Genomic DNA, 21197 nt, shown 5'->3' on the forward strand with positions numbered 1-21197 from the left:
TCCTAAAAAAGATGACCCTTAGAAAACTGATAACATTTAAAATTTTCTTTGTTTATTAAAAAAAAACAAACTCTAGGATGTTACAAGAACCAGAACTAGAAAGCATCAGCTGTTCGTCAATTTTTAGTATCTTAAATGCATACATAAGCATATACATGAAAACTGGATATATGTATACATAGGTATGTGTGTTTATATACACATGTACATATATGCACACATATAGTTGGTTTTTACACAAATGGGCAAACCACACTCACAGTTCAATATCTTACATTTTTTAAATTAACAACATATCTTCAAAGTTGGTCTATATAAGTTGCCTCATTCATTGTGAAGGCTGGAAATTATTCCATTGCATAGATGAATCATAATTCAACTTCTCTCCTGTTGATGGGTGTCTAGGTTCTTTTCAATCATTTGCTTTTACAAACAAGGCTGGGATGAACATCCTTGGACATACGTCATTTCAAATAATGTGCAAGAATATCTCTTGACTTTTTTATTATTCTATTTGGTACAGTTCTTCCTCATTCTGTAGTAAATTGTAACCTTCCTTGCTGTTTAGAATATTCCTATGGTTATTTTATTTTGTAATATGTATTTGCAGTATGTTTAACACATGTAACATTTTATTATATATTATGTATGCCAAACATGTAGCAAAAATAAAGTACATAAACACACGGGTAATGTCTGTAAAGATTTCCTATAAAAAGATTTCCATTTCTGGTGTTGATTCTTTTACTTTTCAACAGTGTGATCTAAGTGTCTTGTCCCTTTAATGTTGGTAGACTCTGGTCATGTTTTATCCTAGATCTCCAGGCTATCTTAGAGTGGGACTCATCTGCTATATTGCTTGATCATTTCCCAGTAGTATTTCATTGTATAGATGTACCACAATTTGTCCTTTTAGTTGATGGACATTGGGATTTTTTCTAGTTTTTGGTGATTGTGAATAATGCCGCTACGAACATTGATGTACAAAAGTTTGGTTGGGTATCTTTTTATTTTTCTTGAGGAGATACCTGAATGTGGAATTGTTCAGTTGTATGGTAAAGTGCCAAAGGTTTTTTTTTTTTTTTTTTTTTTGATTGAAGAATAGTTGGTTTACAATGTTGTATTAGTTTCTGGTGTACAGTGATATATCTTTTTCATTATAGGTTGTTACAAGATATGGAATATAGTTCCCTGTGCTGTACCATAGGACCTTGTTGTTTATCTGTTTTATAAATAGTAGTTTGTATCTGCTAATCCCAAACTTCTGATTTACCCCTCCACTCCCTTCCCCTTTGGTAACCATAGGTTTGTTTCCTATGTCTGGGAGTCTGTTTTTGTTTTGTAAATAAGTTCATTTTACAGATGAAGAAATTGAGACATGGAGAAGTTAAATAACTTGCCCAGGATGATATGGCTATAAGTGGCACAGCTGGTATTTGAATCCACACAGTTTGACTCCATTACCCTATTCTCTTCTGTTCTCCGTGTTTGGCCCAGTGTTGGGCTTTACCCCACAGGCCTGCAAGCCTTATAGTTGCCCAGCCTCGAGACCAAAAAGGAGCCCAGAGAAAGCAACAGAGAATCAATGGTTATTGGACAGGGGCACTTACATGTCTGAAGCAGGGTCTGTAAGTCAGTACTGCACTCCCCATGTCAAATAATAATCTTTTTTTCAGCTAAGAGTCCCTTTCAAAAATACGACAGAAACTAGGGACCTTATTTCAGGCTAAGAACAGGCACTTAACATGTTTGTAAGATTAAGTTAAACTGTGAACATAGTGTTACGTCTGCTTTATTCCCCTCATTGAATGGCTTGACTACCTTTGTTAACTTTGGCAGGCACAGTTACAAACCAATTGGTAGAAAAACAAACTCAGGATTTTCTGTTTAGGGGAAAAAAAGACCTGTTGCATTATTGTACCTAATTTCTCTTCCTCCCAATGTTTTACTAAAATAATGGAAAAGATGTTAAAAATACGAATTAAATCATAACATTCAGACAGCAAAATCAGAAATTTTGAGAAATTCTTCAAAGGTAAGCAGATGTGATCAAACCGATGGAGATGTCAAAACAGGAAAATTGCAGTCAGATCCACCAGAGATGAACAAGGTTTTTCCAAGGGAGCCACAGAGATGACTGAAGCTTTGTTCAACACACAGAGCATCAAGGAGTATGGAGTACTTGTCAGGGCAACTAATTAAAGAAATGCAAACCTGTCAGCTGCTTATCCGACTTCTTTCTTCCATATACACAGAGTGACTGCCTCCAAGATAAAGCCTTGGGGGTAGTTCTGCATAAAGCAAACGTTGAGGTAACTCAGGGCTTACAACACAGACAAGGAGGGAAAGTTTTTAAAAGTTAAGGTCATTCCACCCAGGAGATATATACACAGAAACAAGCCAGGCAAGAATGAAGTATTTTTATTTTATTTTATTTTATTTTTTTGGGGGGGGGGTCTTTTTATTTTTTGATATGTCCCTAGCTGTCATACCACTTCCCTACCCACAAATATTACTGGGCTCCTGACGCTATAACTCCCACCCATTTACAAAGTGTCATGTCAGCCGTTCCCATTCAAGTGAGAACATACACTCCTGATGATGGTTATGTACCTTCTATCCACAGATAACTACTATACGCTCTGGGCAAAATGTAAAATACAACTAATTAAAGGTAGTTGGGAGCGATCAAAAGTAGGCAGATATTGGAAGGGAGCAGCCTTTGGAAAAAGAGAAAAGTGCTCGATGAGTTTTATTTTTTATGGCATTTAGCCTGAGAGCAGGCTGAAGTCCATGCCATGCAGGGGCAGAGGGTGGGGATGAATGGCTAAAGTGTGGGAAAGAAAAAAAATCCATAATCTTATTGGCTTAAAGTACCAGAGGACACAATTTGGGGGCATCCATAGCCTCTGAAAAGTGAGAAAGAACCCCCCCCCCCACCACCAATTGAAAGCCAGAGAGGAAAACTCCAAACTGTATGTACCAACTCTGCCCAAACTCTGTAGCTGACCCCCAGATCTTGAACTAACTATACACAGGGAAGACTCCAAGAAGCCTAACTTAGCCTAAAAGAATTGAACTGAGATTTGAGTTGTTATATATTGCAGGGCAAATAGTTTGCAGCTTGAATTCAGCCAATTTAACTGACTGCTTAAAAAATACCAAAACCTTTCTGAAGGAATATAATAGAATCCAGAGCTTCTGTAAATATCATTCACAATATTTAAGACACAATCCAAAATTAATCTATATACAAAGAAACAGGAAAACATAACTTAGGAGAAAAAACAATCAGTTAAGACTGATTGTGAGAAGACCAAGATTTGCAATTAGTTAAAGAGGGTTTTAAAGCAATTATTGAAAATATTTGTTGAGAAACAGATGTACATGACTAAAAGGGAAACCAACACCAGCCATTCCTACTAATCCATGAAGTTCTTCATTCATGGATTATGATTCACAAGAATTTGAGGAAGACCCATAACATGAAAGAGAAGGTCCAAATTCAAAGAACTGAGCCCAGAGGAAGCACAGATAATTTAGAGAGCAGAGGAGAACTTGAGAAAATTCTAAGTAGCGTTCTTAAAGATATTCAAGAATAGATGGCATTCCTAAAATAAAAAGTGGCCACTATGAAAAAGGAAAAATCAATGAATAGAAAGAATTCTTGGAAATAAAGAACAAATAATAGTTTCTGAAGACCAAGATGGTTGATGTTCTGGAAAATGAAATTTCCTAGAATATATAGAAATAAGATAAAAAAGCTGGAAAAATATGATCTCCAGAAGATGGGCATGGAAGGAACATACCTCAGCATAATAAAGGCCATATATGACAAACCCACAGCTAGCATCATACTTAATGGTGAAAAGCTGAAAGTATTTCCTCTAAGATCAGGAACAAGACAAGGATGCCCACTCTCACCACTTTTATTCAACATAGTTTTGGAAGTTCTGGCTACAGCAATTAGAGAAGAAAATGAAGTAAAAGGAATCCAAACTGGAAAATAAGTAGTAAAACTGTTACTGTTTGCAGATGACATGATACTATAGATAGAATTTTAAAGAAGGTACTAGAAAACTACTCAAGCTCATCAATGAATTTAGTTAAGTTGCAGGATACAAAATTAATATACAGAAATCAGTTGCATTCTATACATTAACAATGACATATCAGAAAAAGAAATTAAGGAAACAATCCCATTTACCATCACATCAGAAAGAATAAAATACTAAAGAATAAACCTACCTAAGGAGGCAAAGGACCTGTACTCTGGAAACTATAAGACATTGATGAAAGGAATTAAAGATGACACAAACAGATGGAAAGATACACCATGTTCTTGGATGGGAAGAGTAAATATTATTAAAATGACCATACTACCCAAGACAATATACAGATTCAATGCAATCCCTATCAAATCACCAATGACATTTTTCACAGAGCTAGAACAATAAATTTTAAAAATTTGTATTAAAATTCAAAAGACCCTGAATAGCCAAAACAATCTTGAGGGAAAAAAGAACAGAGCTGGGGGAATCATGCTCCCTGATTTCAGACTATACTACAAAGCTAAAGTAATCAAACCAGTATGGTACTGGCACAAAAACAGACACATAGGCCAATGGAACAGGATAGAAAGTCCAGAAATAAATCCATGCACTTATGGTCAATTAATCTACAAGAAAGGAGACAAGAATATACAATAGAGAAAAGACAGTCTCTTCAATAAGTGGTGCTGGGTAAAACTGGAGAGCTACCTGTAAAAGACTGAAATTAGAACATTCTCTAACACTGTATACAAAAATAAACTCAAAATGGATTAAAGATGTAAATGTAAGACCAGATACTATAAAACTCCTAGAGGAAAACAGAGGCAGAACAGTCTGACATAAATTGCTGCAATATTTTTTTCAAACCAGCTCCAGCATAATGGAAATTAAAGCAAAAATAAACAAATGGGACCTAATTAAACTTAAGAGCTTTTGCACAGCTAAGGATATATCAACAAAACAAAAAGACAACATACTGAATGGAAGAAAAACATTTGCAAATGATGAGACTCACAAGGAATAATTTCCAAAATATAAAAACAGCTCATGCAGCTTAATATTAAAAAAAAAAAAAGCAACCCAGTCAAAAAATTGGCAGAAGACCTAGATAGTCATTTCTCCAAAGAAGACATCCAGATGGCCAACAGGCACATGAAAAGATGCTCAATTTCGCTAGTTATCAGAGAAATGCAGATCAAAACTAAAATGAGGTATCACTTCATGCCAGTCAGAATGGCCATCATGAACAACTCTACAAACAATGAATGCTGGAGAGGTTGCAGAGAAACAGGAACACTCGTACACTGTTGGTGAGAATCTAATTTCATGCAGCCACTATGGAGAACACGATGGAGATTCCTTGAAAAACTAGAAATAGACTTAGCATATGATCCAACAATCCCACTCCTGGAGAAAACTAATTTGAAAAGATCCATGCATCCCAGTGTTCACAGCAGCACTATTTACAATAGCCAAGACATGGAAACAACTTAAACATCCATTGACAGATGAGTGGATAAATAAGATGTGGTATATATACATAATGGAATATTACTTAGCCATAAAAAGAATGAAATAATGCCATTTGCAGCAAAATGGATGGACCTAGAGATTACCATACTACGTGAAGTAAGACAGACAGAGAAAGGCAAATATAATATCATCTTGCTTATATGTGGAATCTAAAACAAAAAAGATACAAATTTTATTTACAAACCCAGAAATAGAATCACAGACAGAAAATAAACTGACTACTGGGGGGAAAGGGGGTGGGGGAAGGATAGACTAGGAGTTTGTAATGAACAGATATACATTATTATGTATAAAATAGGTAAACAACAAGGACCTACTATATAGCACAGGGAACTATATTCAATTTCTTGTGATGAGCCATAATGGAACAGAAACTGAAAAAAAAAAATGTATGTATCTATATGTATAACTGAATTGCTTTGCCGTATACCTGAAACTAACATTGTAAATCAACTACACTTCAATTAAAAAAAAAGAATTAAAAACAAACAAACAAACAACAAAAAACCCCCAAAAGTTGGAAAATATGAGAGAAAAGCTGAGGCATGGAACATAGATCCAGGAAATTCAAGTTCCACACACAATTTCCTTGATTATCAGACTTCTTGTCAGCAGCCCTGTATGGCAGAAGACAACAGAGTAACGCATTCAGATTCTGAGGGAAACGATTTTCAACCTGAAGGCTTATACCCAGCTGAATGGTAGGTAAGTGGGAGGGGCGTAATACAGACATAGAATCAGAAAGCGTAGAGTCCATAAATCCCTTTTTTTTTTTTAAAGAAAAAAACAAACTTCAAGAAAAGGAAAAAAAGAATGCAAGAAAGAGGACATCATGGGTTTTAAGAGCAGTGAAACGTGAACATTTCAGAAATAAAGGTATAAATATAGTTTATAAAATTCACGCAAATCACTAGGAGAACTAAAACCACATATTGTTGACAACATTGCCTCTGATGATTGGAAGTGGGTAGGAAGACCTTTTACTTTGTATTTTATGCTCCTCTTTATTATCTGCATTTAGTTTTGATTTAAATTATTTGTAATAAAAATTAACTAAAACTTTGAAAAGGCACCCCCGCCCCTGCAACATAGCAATACTTATTTGCTAGAAGTGTGGTCAAATTCCTTCTTAAGACATTTAATAACAGAAAGAAGTTCATTTCGTTTAGGATAATTTTGGAACAGTCCTGGGCTGCTACTGTTAAGACAGGTTTACAAATAAAACATTTCAGAAAAATGTTTTATCAATCCGGCACACATACACAAATAATAAAATGAAGACATAATAAACCAACTTCCATTTCATCACAATAACCTGAAAGTGGATTTTGCAAATTATAACAATGAATACACTTTCTCTGTTTCAATAAGTCGTCGTCTACTGGTCCAAAGCAGAGCTGTCCAGTGTGGCAGCCACCAGCCACTTAACGGCTTTTGAGACTTGGCATGTGCCTAATTTGAAATGAGATGTGCCGTAAGGGTAAAATACACATCAGATTTCAAATGCTTAGTATGAAAAACTGTAAATATTTCATATGTAATTTTAAAAATATTAATTATATGTTGAAGTGGTATTTTTAGATGCACCAAGTTAAATAATTTTTATTATTAGAATTAGTTTTATTCTTTATTTTAGATTTTTAAAATGTGGCTATTAGAAAATTTAAAATCCCGTATGTGGCTCTCATTCGTGGCTTGCATTATATTTCTACTGGGCATCCCTGGTCTAAAGCACCAAAATACAGCACATGCTCATTACTGTTCAAGTGGATTTTCTATAGATTTTTTTTAAAATTGAAATTGATGTTATTATTTCTCTCTCTCTCTCTCTTTTTTTTTTTTTTTCTATAGAGTTTTGAAAGAGAAAACTAACAATTTGGCTTTCGCTTACCAGGAAACCCCACCTGGTTATGAAGAAAGAATCACTTGCTAACATTATTAGAACAGGACAGAAAGAGGACAGGAAGTTGGAAGAGTAGGGAACATGAGTGAATTCAGGGAGAAAGAAATGCCAGTTCTAATATAGGAAAGGTTTGTTGGTTGAATGGCTTCCGGTACAATGTTTGCCTCTAATGCTTGTACTCTTCTAACACCATAAACTATTCTTTCATAATCACACTGTCTTAATACCTTCTTTATGTAATGCCATTCTAGCTGGGAACATTCCACCTACAGCTCTTCTTTAGAACTTTCCTACATCTGACATTTTTTTCCCTACGTGGATATGGGAATTACTGCATATTGTAATCCTGTTCTGAGTCCTCTACAGTAGTTCAAGTGTGGGGAATACACTTCAGAGCAGAGGTTACCTCAACCCCAGCAGTTACCTTTCAAACAATATTCATCATCATGTTAACTGAGCTCTGACCCATCTGAAGAAGTTATTTTTTACCAGTAGAGAGAATTTACAAACTTTCCTGTTAAAGTTGGGATGATTAGCTTATTTCCTGAGAAATGTTACGGTACCTTTGTATTCTCTGCTTCATCACTAAGATTATTTGTCACTTGTGCTTTTTCATTCTGCCATGAAGTATGAAAGACAATCAGAGAATTTATCAACAGAGTGGCTCTGTGGAAGGTGAAAGAAACAACGAAATCTTTACCATCATCAAAAGAGATGATAGAAGGAAGAGAAATGGGGAATGCTGAAAAATCCCTCAGAACCAGTAGAAAGTGGCAGTCCTTTTAGCCACTAACAGTATTAAAAGATGATATGAGGAAAAGATTGTGCGAGCTTTGACTTCTACATTCTACCAACCCTGTATAAGGTCACTGTTGGGACCAAACACTTTAATAATCACATTAGGGATGGACAACTTAGCATCGGGGCCAGTGATTAGAAAATATTAGTTCTTTCCTCAATGTTTGTTGAGTGAGTGAGGGAATCCATAACCCGTGGTTCTGTTTATACTTCTGTTTTCAAGTCTCATCACTTATTAGCATAAGATACTGGGGCTTCATTATTGATATAACTGGCTACTCTGTGGAGACAGTAATTTGTCCTTTGTTCTTGCTGCTATAATTGTTTTTCCTTTTCCCACGCTGAGAATGCAGCCAGATCTTGTGTTTCTTTGCCTTCCTGCCTTTTGTACTGCAGCAGGAAGCAGCAATTACCAGTTAAGAGAAGGTTCCTTCTCAGGCTTTTGTTTGCAATAACCAGGTTGGCTCAGTGAGAATTATGTAGAGAGTGAGAGTGATAGAGGTAAATGCTTGGAGTTTAACAGGTTGACGCTGTAGGATCCAAGTGGGGAGAAATGTTGCTGAGATTAAGAGATGGAGTGGTTCTGGGGCACTTTCTGTCCCATCAGGTACATTCTGGGACCTCCAGTAGTACCTGAGGAGGTGAAGAACCCTACCAATGAATGAGATTGAATCTCTTACCAGCTGGATGGTTGGAGGCTCAGCACAGAATAAAATTGTTTAGAATAATTTTCAGGCTTAGTACAGTGGAACCATTGATGAAAGTACTTGCCTGGGCAGTGACCAATCCACAGCACGAAATGAAAAAAATCTGTTTAAGGAGCATGAGAACTATAAGTGACTTTTATGTTCATCTGGTCCAGACCCTTCATTTGTAGATTATGAAACCAACATTTAAGATTTAAAAGAACTTATTCCAAGTTGTTGGTCTAAAGCCTGTGCAGAGTTGAAACCGTGGGTCCATCATCCTTCAGGGTGTTTTTCTTTTAACCTCACCATTTGAGAATTTCAGATCTATTTGTAGCAATTAAAATACATTATTATTTCATCATGATCATGAATAGTCCTTATCAAAGTAAAATCTCTTACTTTTGAAATGAAGTAGGGAAATCAAACCTATAAAAATATCCAGCTCTAACAGTGGAGGTTTCAAAAAAGAATCATGGCTATGTGGATTTTCTAGTTATTTCTCATTATACAAATTGAGGGGGAAATGACCTGAGCTACTTTATCAGCAGCCGAAGTAGTTCATTTTACAGTTTCTGAGAATGAAATACCTCTTCCTAAGGCACTTTCCATGTAGGTATGTGTACACAAGCATGTGAATAGACAGAAACACACAGACACCTGTTAGCTATCAAACACTGAGTGGGACTTTCCAGGAGTGGTCATGTTTGCATTAAACCTACTTAAGAGCTGAAGAAACGATTTATTTATACCTTCTGATTGGGTCCCATTTCTTAAGAATCATCTTACATAATACTCCTTGTCTAATTTCCTCCTTTATCCAGTCTTCTTTAATCTGTGTCTTCGTCACCTCCTTGTAACTTTTTGCTCCTTGCAGGCAAAAGGCTGATTGGAGTTTGCGTGCTTATTTTTATCATAAGAAGTCTGTGCCAGACTGTACAGCTATCCTTTGCAGAAGAGCCTCCTTCCAGGCAAGTGAGAAGCCTGCACTGTGGTGAGTTCAACGATGAGGAGACCTAAGTAAGTAGCCGGGGTGTGCACTCATCAGTCGGTCCGGCAGCGGTCCCTGGGTCACTGTGAGTTCGGACCCTGCCCTAGGTGGCTCAGAAGGCGAAGTGAGGCCCACGGGGTGAAAACTGTCCGTTGCATGCTGCGTCACTGAGAGATGCTGCTCACAGGAGGCTGGCCTGGTGTGCCTGCCCTTACTCAGCCATCTGTTCAGATGTTCCCATAGGAGTCTCTCTGCCAGCAGGGTCCATGGCGGATGAGGATAAACAGCAGCACCATTAGGGTCCCAGACACCAGGCAAAAGACAACGGCTAGGATGATCCTTAGAACTGCGGGAAGATCGGAAGAGCATTATTGTCAAATAACAGATTGGGGAAAACTTGGAGATCAGGAAATGAATGGATTATGCAAATATAAAGATCACACATCAGTGTTGATTTCCTGCCTTAATTTTAAGTTTCAGTGGCACTTCTGAAGCAGCCATGAAATCAGCATAGTGTGGTGAAAAGAGTGCTGGACTCAGAGTCAGGGGATGACTTAGATTCCAGTTCCAGCATGACCTCGGACCTTTGACCTTTGGTCCTCAGCTCCTCCACTGTAAAGGGACGGCTGAAGGATTTCTAAGGTCCTCTTCTAGCATCAACTTCGTGCATTTTTCTACAGTTACAATGGTCAATTATTCATGGCGTCAGGGACAAAGGGAATTCTGAATGCTCAACTGTCATCATTAATTGGGTCTAAAGAAATGGGATATCAACTTTCAGTCTTTGAATTTGATTTTCAGTAATTATCTTTTAGAGAGCACATATTGACTATGACAAGCATTTTTTAGGATAATTGTGTACTATTGCTATCCTGTACCTTTATTTATACTGATCAGTCATGGAGCAGACATATGGAGTTGTTTTTTTATGAGATGCTGTTCATTATCTCACCTGGAAAGTTACCCCCCTCACCATACATACACCCTAGTCCACAACAGTACATACATCAAAAATATCAGTTTGCACCATCTCTAAATGTTACGTCTGATTTTCACTGTAAAAATATGGGATTGCTTGCTAGCTTAGGCAGTGGGAGAGCAAACATCTCTCTGATCCTGGTAGCAGAGCCCTGCTGCTCCATGGAACACAGCCTGACCTTATTATTGTAGAGATGAGAAAAATGAGAGGTGGAGAGATTAGATGAATTGGCTAAGGTTAGGCAGATAATTGCATTTGGGTTGGAACACATGGGGTCTTAGCAGTCTCATAATTTTAAAACCATCTATTCACGAATGACTTCCAAATTTAAATCTTTCCCAACTCAAGGCTCATATAGCCAACTGTGTACTCAACATATTCCCTTGGACACCTAACAGGCATTTCAATCTCAACAAGTCCAAAACTGAGCTCCCAGTCCCCTTGCCCCCGCCTCCCCCACCAAATCTGTTCTTCCCACAGCCTCTCCCATCTCAATTCATTGAAACTTCCTTCTTCTAGTGTCTCCGCTCCATACTCGTGGAGTCCCCCTTGACACCTCTCTTTCTCTCACATCCTATACCTACTCTGAAGTCCTATTGGTTCTACCAAAAACTGTACCCAGAAACCAATGATTTCTTCCCTTCTCAGCCACCACCCTGTTTTTGAACCATCATCATCATTTGCTGGGATCAGCACAACATGCTCCTGATTTGCTCTTAGCTTCTATCCTTTCTCCCCTACAACTTGCTTTCAACACAGCAGCCACTAAGCTTCAAGTCAAATCACACCACTCCTATACTAAAAACAAAGTCTTCAATGAACTCTCACCTCACTCAGAATGAAAGCCAAAGTTCTGATGATAACCAGGTCACGGGGCTCTCCATTATCTTATTAACCTCTTGGGTTTCTTTTCTGCACACTCTTGCCTTCACTTAACTCTCTTTTGGCCACACAGGCCTTCTTGTTCCTCAAACGTGCCAGGCACACTCCCCTTCACTGCCGCTGCCTAGAAGCTCTTCTCACAAATCTCGGCACCAGGTAAACCCATCACCTTCCCTGCTCAGCTCTTATCTTCTCAACAAGGACTTTCTATGTAAAAGGGCAACCTTCCCACGTTTGCAGATGCTAACTACTATATATAAAATAGATAAACAACAAGTTCATGCTGTAGCACACAGGGAACTCTATTCAATATCTTGTAGTAACCTATAATGAAGAAGAATATGAAAATGAATATATGTATGACTGAAACATTATTAGGTCCACCACAAATTGACACAACATTGAAAACTGACTATACATCAATCAAAAATATATTTTAAAAAAAGTGCCACCTGTATGCCCTCTCCCCATCCCCATCCCCACTTGGCACTTGTGACTCTCACCTTCCAAAGTACTTATTTATTATGTTTATTATTCATTGTCCATCTCTCCTTCCCTCTAACAGAATGTATGCGTCATGAGAGCAGGAGCCTTTGTCTTTTCTGTTCATGAATGTATCCCAAGCATTTAGAACAGTACTTGGCACATATCAGGAGCTCAATAAATATTTGTGAGAATGAATGATCTAAAACTCATAGGTCCTCAGCTCTTAGTTCTGTGCTTTTCTCATGCTGTCGGGTTTCCTCTTAGCATCATGAGAAGGGGAATATTAATAAAATTAGGATCTGGCGGACTGGTGCCATTACCATTGTAGATGGAGTTAATGTAAAGTTGGAGGGAACTGAACAGAATTGAGGGAGAAAGGAAAGAACTAAACAGAAATGAGGGAAGAAGGAAGAGACTAATGATGCCTTAAAATTAATGTCCATGGCTGACTTGGAAATTTATTTTCAGTTTACTTTTTTGGCCATGTTGTCATACCCTTTCCCAACCTTTTTGTTTCCTTTATTCCTTCCTAGACATGTAGCGAGCACGCACGATATGCCAGATTAGCTGTGTGCTAGGTTCTGGGGTTCCGTGATCCCTGGTCTTGAGGAGGTCACCATCTAATGGGAGAGCTGGATAGCTAATTACGAGATGACGGGATAAATAGTAAAACAGAGGTGCAAAAGATGTGCCGTTGGAACAGAGAGAGAGCTGCAATCAACACAAAGTGGTCTATTTGGAAGAGAACGAGTTTGGAAAGGCTTCTGAGAAAATGATAAGATTTGAGCTGGACTTTTAGGTAAATAAGACTTTGCCACAAGACAGAGTGAGTTGCACAAGGGTGTCTTTGGGAAGTAATGAGCAGTAGCATGTTGTTGGAGTATAGGTTGTGGCAAGGTGAGACCAGATATGTAGGTTGAGGCTCAGGTTTTAGAAGGTCTGGTTTGCCACGTGGCAAATGGAAATCATCATGGAGGTGACATGACCCAATCTGTGTTTTTTAAAAACAAGCAAAACTAGAAAAAAAAAGGTAGGATGGTGGAGACACTCTAGGCCTGATAGCTATTAAAATGTCTTTGACAGGGTACGGAGGGCTCAGTGCTGGACGTGTGGCCCTGAGAACACAGATGAGGAGGTTCAAGAGAGAATCGTGAGGTAGCATTGACGGACTTGGTGATGGTCTAAATATACTGGTCAAGGAAGGAAAGCTGTGGTCATGGATTCTAGGTTGGGTGAATGGGAAAATGATTAGGCTGTGAATTGAGATCCAAAGCACATTAGAAAGGACCCATTTGGAATAGAGGAGATAATAAATTTAGTTTCAAACTGGGATTGAGATGAGTCATTGTCCTAGTAGAGATGATCAGCAGGCAGCTGGAAAAAACGGGTCTAGAAGTCTACGTGTATATATGGAAATAAGGATTGTAGATGGAGAAGACGGAGGCCTGGCTAATATTGGCTTACGGTGAGTGTGGGATGAGGAAACCAAGGACAGGGCCCTGGGACACCATTGTTCAGGGCACTGGTGAAAATGATCAATCCAACAGAAACACGACAAAAAGTCAGAATAAAGAGAAGACTCAGGAGAGATTTTCTCCCTTTCTCTCTCTTTCTGTTTCCCTTGTGTTTATTTTTTAAATTATATGCTCCCATGTACCATGAAGGATTTTGTGAGTTTGACAGAGAGATGTTTAGAATCTGAGAAGGGAGAGTGATCAATTGTATCTACTGCAAAGAGATCTAGTGCAGGGTAGCGACTGACATGACATCCTACTACGAGCGGACACAAGAAAGCTGCTGAGCTGAGAATGGGCACTACTTTTTGGAAAACGATTTTGACAACATGTATCAAAAGCCTCTTCCTCTTGCCATGAAACCCCGAGTCCTGTCTTCTCTACCTCTTTTCCCCCTTTGAATATTCCTCCTTTTCTCCTTCACTCCTACTAGATTTTGGATTATTCCAACAGCCTCTCAAAAGTTCTCCTGCCCTCAGTTCCACTCCTCTTCAGTCCATTCTCCCCATTGGAACCAAAGAGGTCTGTCTAAAACAAGAGGCCAGTCATATCATCTGACCTTTGCCTAAAACCCTTTAATGACCAGAGCTACTCAACTTGACCTACAAGACACTTAACGCCTGCCTCTTCAGCATCTTTGCCCTCTCACGGATCGTAAGTTGTCCAGCTCCTAAAATGCCCCCATGCTGTCCTTAGCCCCTTGGCCTTCATACACTTTCCCTCTTTACCTATAACATTCTCCTCTCTCCTCACCTCCACTCACCTGGTTAACTCCTTCTCTCCTTCAGATTTGGTTTAAACATCTCTGCCTTTGAAAAGCCTTCTCTAACACCTTAGACTGCAGCTAATTGCCTCTGCTGTATGTTTTTATAGTTACCTGTGTGTCCCTCATCAGAGTACTCACCATATTTAATTGTTCAGCCTTGTTTAATTCTCTATCTTTCTTCCTGTCCTCCCTGCCTGCCTCCCCACCTCTGTGTCAAGATCTACAAGTCACGTGGGGAAAATTTTCTGGTCTTGCTGCTGTTTCCTCAGCAAACTTAATGCCTGCTACATAGGTACATATCAAGTACATAATAGGTGCTCAATAAATATCCATTGTTTACTAACTGTTCTTATGCTTTGACCCACTAATCTTATTTTTGGGAATTTGTCCTAAGGGAATAGTCCACAAGATGCTGTAGGATGGGAAGGAAGATGATATGGTAGAAACTATGGTGTTGGAGAGTGTTAGGCTTCAATCCTGACCTTATCACTTGTGGCAAGTTATTTTCCGAGGTTCAGTTTTCCTCCCTGTAAAAGGAGGAGATGTGATTTTGACAGGAAAAGGAAAAGAGGCCACTGAATTAGGCACTGATGACTTCCAAAAGGCAAGTTTCAACAAAGAGATGAAGGAAGGAAGAATACCATTTTACAGAATAGTTCAGGAGTTAAGAGGAAGCTGGGGAAATAGAGCTGGAGAATATAAATTATTTATTTGAGGAAACTGGGATTGAGGACAGTGAGATGGAGTTGGCACATGAAGGTGCTCTTTGATGAGAGATTTGGACATTTTCATAGCAAAAAGAAGACAATGAAGCTAACGAAGAGATTCATCAAGGTCCAATGAGCCTACAGGTGGGGAGAGGAATTAGGTTACTCAAGAAGGAGCATGTTTTCTTGAGAAACAGCAGGAAAGGCAGGTTACAGCGTCTGAGATATTTTGAAGTAGTGACAGGAGAACTTAAAAGAGGTTTTAATGGGTTATCTTGCTCTTCTCAGGATATCTCATGAGAATTAAAGAAGTCAAGATGGAATTCTAAGTTTGGGAAAATTAACAAGACCTTCTTGTTAGAAAACAAGAAAAGAGTCCAGTGAGGGTGACTATAATTATTATGCAGTGTTGAAAGATCCAGCTGAGGTTGGAATAGAAATGTCAACGTTCATAGTTTGAAATGGTGACCACTGATTTTATTTAGCTCTACTCAGCAGATCAGAACGTTCAAACTGTGTGGTCGATTTGAGGTGGGGTTGGCTATTGGTGGGGTGCACAGGGTATGGGAAGGGCCATTATTAACGACTGTCAGAATTGCCTAGGTGGAGAGCAAGAGAGGAAGCGGGGAATGAGTTGGTATATACCACAGCAAGTGCCCAATGTCATTAACGAATGATGAGACATGTCCTGGGGAACTGATGACAATGGTGACAAGGATGAGAAAAAGGTATAGTAATCATATGGCCTCATCTCTGAGGGAGGAGGGGTGCTGTGAGGGAGATCATTGAACAGGGGCTCTAAAGAGCAACGAGGGACCAGAGAATGCCAAGGTGACTGTGAAGGAAACAGAGGCCAAGGACACAGCCACGATGGCATAAACATGGACATACAGTCAATGAGTGGGTCTTTATAATACACGTATAGTCAAAGCTCATTCATAGCCTCTGTCCCCCATTTATTGAAAACTGAGGTCCAGGCTTCTGACACCTGGGCCCAGTCATGAGGAAGACAGGCTAAGTAGGGAGGGTGGAACAGTTATTCAATTAGCAAATACTGTTTGAAGGCAGGTTCTAGGCATTGCCCACTGGCTGAAGATTCAAGGAGGAAAAAGGCCAGTTAGAAGCTCATAGCTGAGTCTTGGGCATGTATGTATGTGCTGTAGATTATCAGCTTTACGGAGATTATGAGGGGAACCTGGAACTTCTCACTGGTAAACCTCCTTCCTATGAAATAACTGGAGTTGGAGATGGAGGTGGGGCTGGGAGAGTGCTAGTGAAGAAAGTCTGACCATGTTAGTGGAATTTTGGAATTAAAGAAGCATTTTCTTAAAAAAAAAAAAAAAAGAGTTTTATTCATTTCAGGCAACGTACTAAGGGACTCAAGCTTATCATGAATTTCCCAGAAAAGGCTCCAGTCAATTTAATCGATATCAGAATGAAGTTAATTGAGTCCCTTAGCACTAGGTGAGAACACTGCTCATCGGTATGGGTAGAATTTCATGGATGGAGATACCCTAAGGAGAAGGGCCGCCAGGTATTCTGTACATATGGGATATGCCCTGTATTTAATGGTTTTGTCCTGCTTCCTCTTTTGGCTTTCTCAGGGCATCTTTCACATCTTGTCTTAAGGTTTTTTTGTTTTTTGTTTTAAGTTATAAAAATTCAGCAGTTAGAGCTACTTATCACACTTCTCTGGGCATCCTGTACCCCCATCTGCTTTAGTGCACCTACTAAAGAGTCATTCAAGCCCTACTACCTTCCATGCTTCAGCCTGCTCTGTAGTGCCTCTGCCAAGGCAAGTGGGCATCCAGCCCCATGGACACGTCTGGTCCCAGGGATTTCCCACCACCGAACACAGTCTGTCTTCCTGAAATGTTTACCTGCTGCCCCTCACCTCACTGTTTGAGACCCTATGGAACACATCGAATCCTTTCTCCTTAAAGAAGTTCAAATATTGAATTCTCTCTGTTAGAGACCACTTCACGTTATAGACATTTAACAAGCTTTCTATGAGCTAAAAATCAATGGTGTTCTGGTAAACTGGACTTTAAAAAAAAAAAACAAACAGAAAACAAAACTCTGATTTGTAGCATATGCTGATTTCTATGGTAAAAATACTCCTCCATGATACCATGGCCAATTTCAAACTGCCAAAGTGAAGTCATTAAGCTCAGAGTTGGGAGATAATACGTACTTCCCACTCTTGAGATCTGTATGCGCTAGCTCCAGCACACCAAACCCTAAGTTTTCTTTTTATTAACATATTTTGCTTCTTAATTATATTTCACTCTCCTTGGATACTGGATTGTTGATGTTGGTGTTTTGAAGAAAAGAATTCTACAAACATACTACAGGTAGATTTAAGAAGAAGAGGTGACAGATGACTATGGAGAATGAAGGAGAGGGTGATAATCTGATAATTTGCAGGTTACTACTAGGTGTTGGTGCTAATCAAGGTAGAAAGAGTAGGTTCAGAGAGGAAAGGTAAATAATTTATACATTCATGAGCAAATATTTATTGAGCACGAATCCATGCCAGGAGCAGGCACCTCAGGGTGCTGAGGACAGATACAGGGCAGGATGCAACAAATAAAAAAATCCTTGCTCTTGTGGAGATGACATCTTATCTCATTAAAATTGGTCCCTTGAAGGAAACTCGTGGGAATCTCTTTGGACACTGAATCTTCTGCCAAGTAACTCCCCTGTGCTTTCCAGCTTCAAGCCACTGGCACATTTGATGAAGGCCTATTTAGCACCTGTACCATTAGAATAAACCTCATCCAAACTGATGTCATATGGCGTAGCTGTCATCTCTTGTAGGAAGCCTTCATTCCTTACCGTTTCCTTCCCTCCAAATCCAGGTAACTCTTGTTCCCATAGCAAACCTTGGAGTCATAAGACATAACCTTCGACATTCTATGTAATATGCATCTCTGTACTTCTCCACTACATTGTAGATTTCCCAAGGCAGTTTTCTGGGCAAGTTCCATCTTTATTCGGCCATGCTTCAGCTTAGCCTTTATCGGAAGTAGCCAAGTCCAAACTAAATACATTTTCAATGTAAAACGTTCATGTAAGCCAGTCAAATCATCTTACTTTATATTAATATTTTCCTTCTCATTACAGTAAAATAAAACCCCGAAATAAAAATAAAGCCCCTACAATCTGTCCTTCAGAAATTTTATTCTAATTAAACACGCACACACTTTTCAAAAAATAAAAAATAAAAAGCATTACAAAAGTAATGCTTTTGAACTTCCTAATAGTGACTTTATTCACTCTTTTACATTTGGCTCACTGCTGGAGGAAAGTTACATCCATGGAGGAGACAGGGTAATTAGATGATGGCCCCAAGGCCAAATATTTACTTTGAAGAGAAATAACACAAACACATCAATTGGTATCTTGTGTCAGTCATCCCATGACCGACCTGGAGGGGGAATGGCTTTGCTCTAGGCACTGGCATCCAGTAGAAACCATCTCTAGAAACTGTTCCATCTTTATTTGTGCCAGTAACGTAGCAGGGTGCTCTTTGTGTTTTGTCTGCACATGGCGAATCTACAGGACTCTAAATAGTGTCATTCAAACATGAGTTCTTCTTGTATAGTAAGTCGCTTCAGCAGGACCTGTGAGTTTGCTTGGGTTTTCTGAAGATCCCAGAATCAAAGCCTTACATATTCTTTCTGTCCTCAGGACAGATACCACACCCGCATTAAGCATTCCAGTAAGGTTTGATCTGGGAGGTATTCAGAACACTCTTGCATTTCTAATTTTGTTCCGCTTTGATATGTGTGCCCTGAATTCCAATTCTTTGACCCCAAGTAAATGCTTTCTGCTTGATTACTGCCTCCCGGGTTTGGCAAGCTTTATGGCAAGGAGGGGCAGGACCAGGTGGAGAGGTAGGAATTGCCTAAAGTTCAGGTCCCTGAAACATACAATTATCACCCAAAACCTATTTCCCACAAAGATGGGGGTGATGACCAAATTATATCCTCAAAGCACCATCTGCCTGCACAAAGGGGGTCCTGCCCTTTCTGCAGCACTCTACACGCCCTCTAGTCCAGAATGGCCTCGGTACCTTCATAGTTGCTCGTGGTACACTCTGCGGACCAGTCTTGGGGGATCACGGGGGCCACCAGCTCAGCAAACTTCGTCAGAGGGCAGCTGGGGGTGCAGCCAGGCAGCGTGAGGGGATGTGGCTCCTGCCACGTCGTGTTCCGATAGTACATCTCCACGAAGTGCTCCCTGGTGGGGGAAGCGCAGGAAGGCAGAGGAGAAGCCCCGTTACTTCTGTGTTGTTGAACTGCCTTTGAATTTTCTTTTTTTTCCACCTGGCCTGTAACATGTCAGTTGAAGGACTAGTGGAAGAATTTATGGGAACGAGTAGATACTAGCCAACTTAGTTGTGGGAAGAGGGGGGGTTGGGGCACGTGGGCCAGCCGGGGAGGGTGGAAATGGGAGAACTGGTTTGTTAGATGACCAAAGGCATATGAGGCAGGGACCAGGATGCTTAATTAGAGAAGGAGCTGAGAGGTGATGATTGGGGGAGTCGGGGGTGATCTGAACCTTTGAGCGAGAAGTAGGGGGCAGGTGAGATACTGTTTTTTTCCCCCTTATTATCTCCCTTTTATGCTTCTCATTTGCTCCTTCCTTTTCTCTCTTAATATTTCTTTCAATCTTTCCCCTGAATGAATGTATCTGTCCTCTCCTGTAACCAGACCAGAAATCTGGAACTGAATAGAATAAAACATAGGTGCTTGAATATGCAGCAAGACTTATCAGAGCCTTACTGAGGGGGGCTCTCGCAATACTTTATTTCAGAAAGCAATGCACTGTTTAAGGAAGGACGACTGCCCCAAACCAACCTTGTAAAGCTAGTATGAGGTGCCTACGGAAGTCATTTGCCAAAGAGGCAGAAGAGAGATTCAAATAGAATTTAGTCACCTTTCTTGGGATAGTAATCTCACAATTGCAACGTTTGGATGTTGTTATAAACAAGCCTTTTAAAACATCACTTTAAAAAGCCATAGAAACAATAGTAACCACAAATACTCACTTATAAGAATACATCTTAAAAAACTTTCCTTATATTACATGAATGAGTACCTATACCTCAGAATAACTTTCTCGGTGACAGCGTCTTTTATTTCAAGATAATATGACAAGACGACTAATAGTCTATCAAAATTCATGATTCTCTTTGCATAGAATAAATTTACAGCTGAGACGTGACTACACTTCCCAGACTCCCTTGTACTCAGGAAGGACCAAGCGACTAATTTCAGCTAGCAGAATAGAAGCAGAAGTGACATGTGCCCCTTCTGGGCTGAGATGCCCAATAAGCAGACTGCCTTCTCCACCCTCTCATCTTTTTCTACAAGCTGCCTGCAAGTGAACGCAGCGCTCTGGAAAACTGTGAGTCCAAAAGATGGAACCCTGGGTCCCCGAATCACACCATGTGTGTGACTCACACCTTAGGTGAGTCACTTCCTACTGCCCAGGAACATCTGCAACGGACTGTGAGATGAGTGAGAACGACATCTCCATGGGGTTAAGCCTCGACAACTTGACTGTTTATCTGTACAGCAGCCAGAATTACCCTGATTAATTAATACCTTTGGAAAATAGTTTTAGGGGACTCAAAATTGGCTCCAGTGGTAAAGACACACGTTAAGATGCCTATAAAGAGTTTGGATGAAAATGTTTCCTAAATGTGAAAGTGGAAAGAGACACTATTTTCTTAAATTAGTGAATTACTTTATATGGTATATGATTTTAAGTTTATGTATGTAACCAGAAATGAAATATTTTAAGAGTATATTTAGCTATCTTATCCATAACCTTGAGTTTACATATATAAGATAGATAACAATCTCTTTTTCTGTTTTTTTATTTTCTTA

General features: G+C 39.4%; 1 protein-coding gene across 1 annotated transcript in view; it reads right to left on the reverse strand.

The window, feature by feature from the left end:
- Positions 1-7415: 7415 nt before the first annotated feature.
- The window catches only part of ACP3 (acid phosphatase 3), a 46083-nt gene continuing 32301 nt past the window's right edge, over positions 7416-21197 (reverse strand). Inside the window, exons 10-11 of the mRNA XM_006176289.3 lie at positions 19376-19542; positions 7416-10309 (exon numbers count right to left, since the gene is read on the reverse strand). Of these exons, the coding sequence (XP_006176351.1) occupies positions 10191-10309; positions 19376-19542 (286 nt within the window). The 3' untranslated portion in view covers positions 7416-10190. The remainder of the gene's footprint in view (positions 10310-19375; positions 19543-21197) is intronic.

Source organism: Camelus ferus, chromosome 1 (assembly GCF_009834535.1).
Source record: "Camelus ferus isolate YT-003-E chromosome 1, BCGSAC_Cfer_1.0, whole genome shotgun sequence".
Classification (NCBI taxonomy): domain Eukaryota; kingdom Metazoa; phylum Chordata; class Mammalia; order Artiodactyla; family Camelidae; genus Camelus; species Camelus ferus.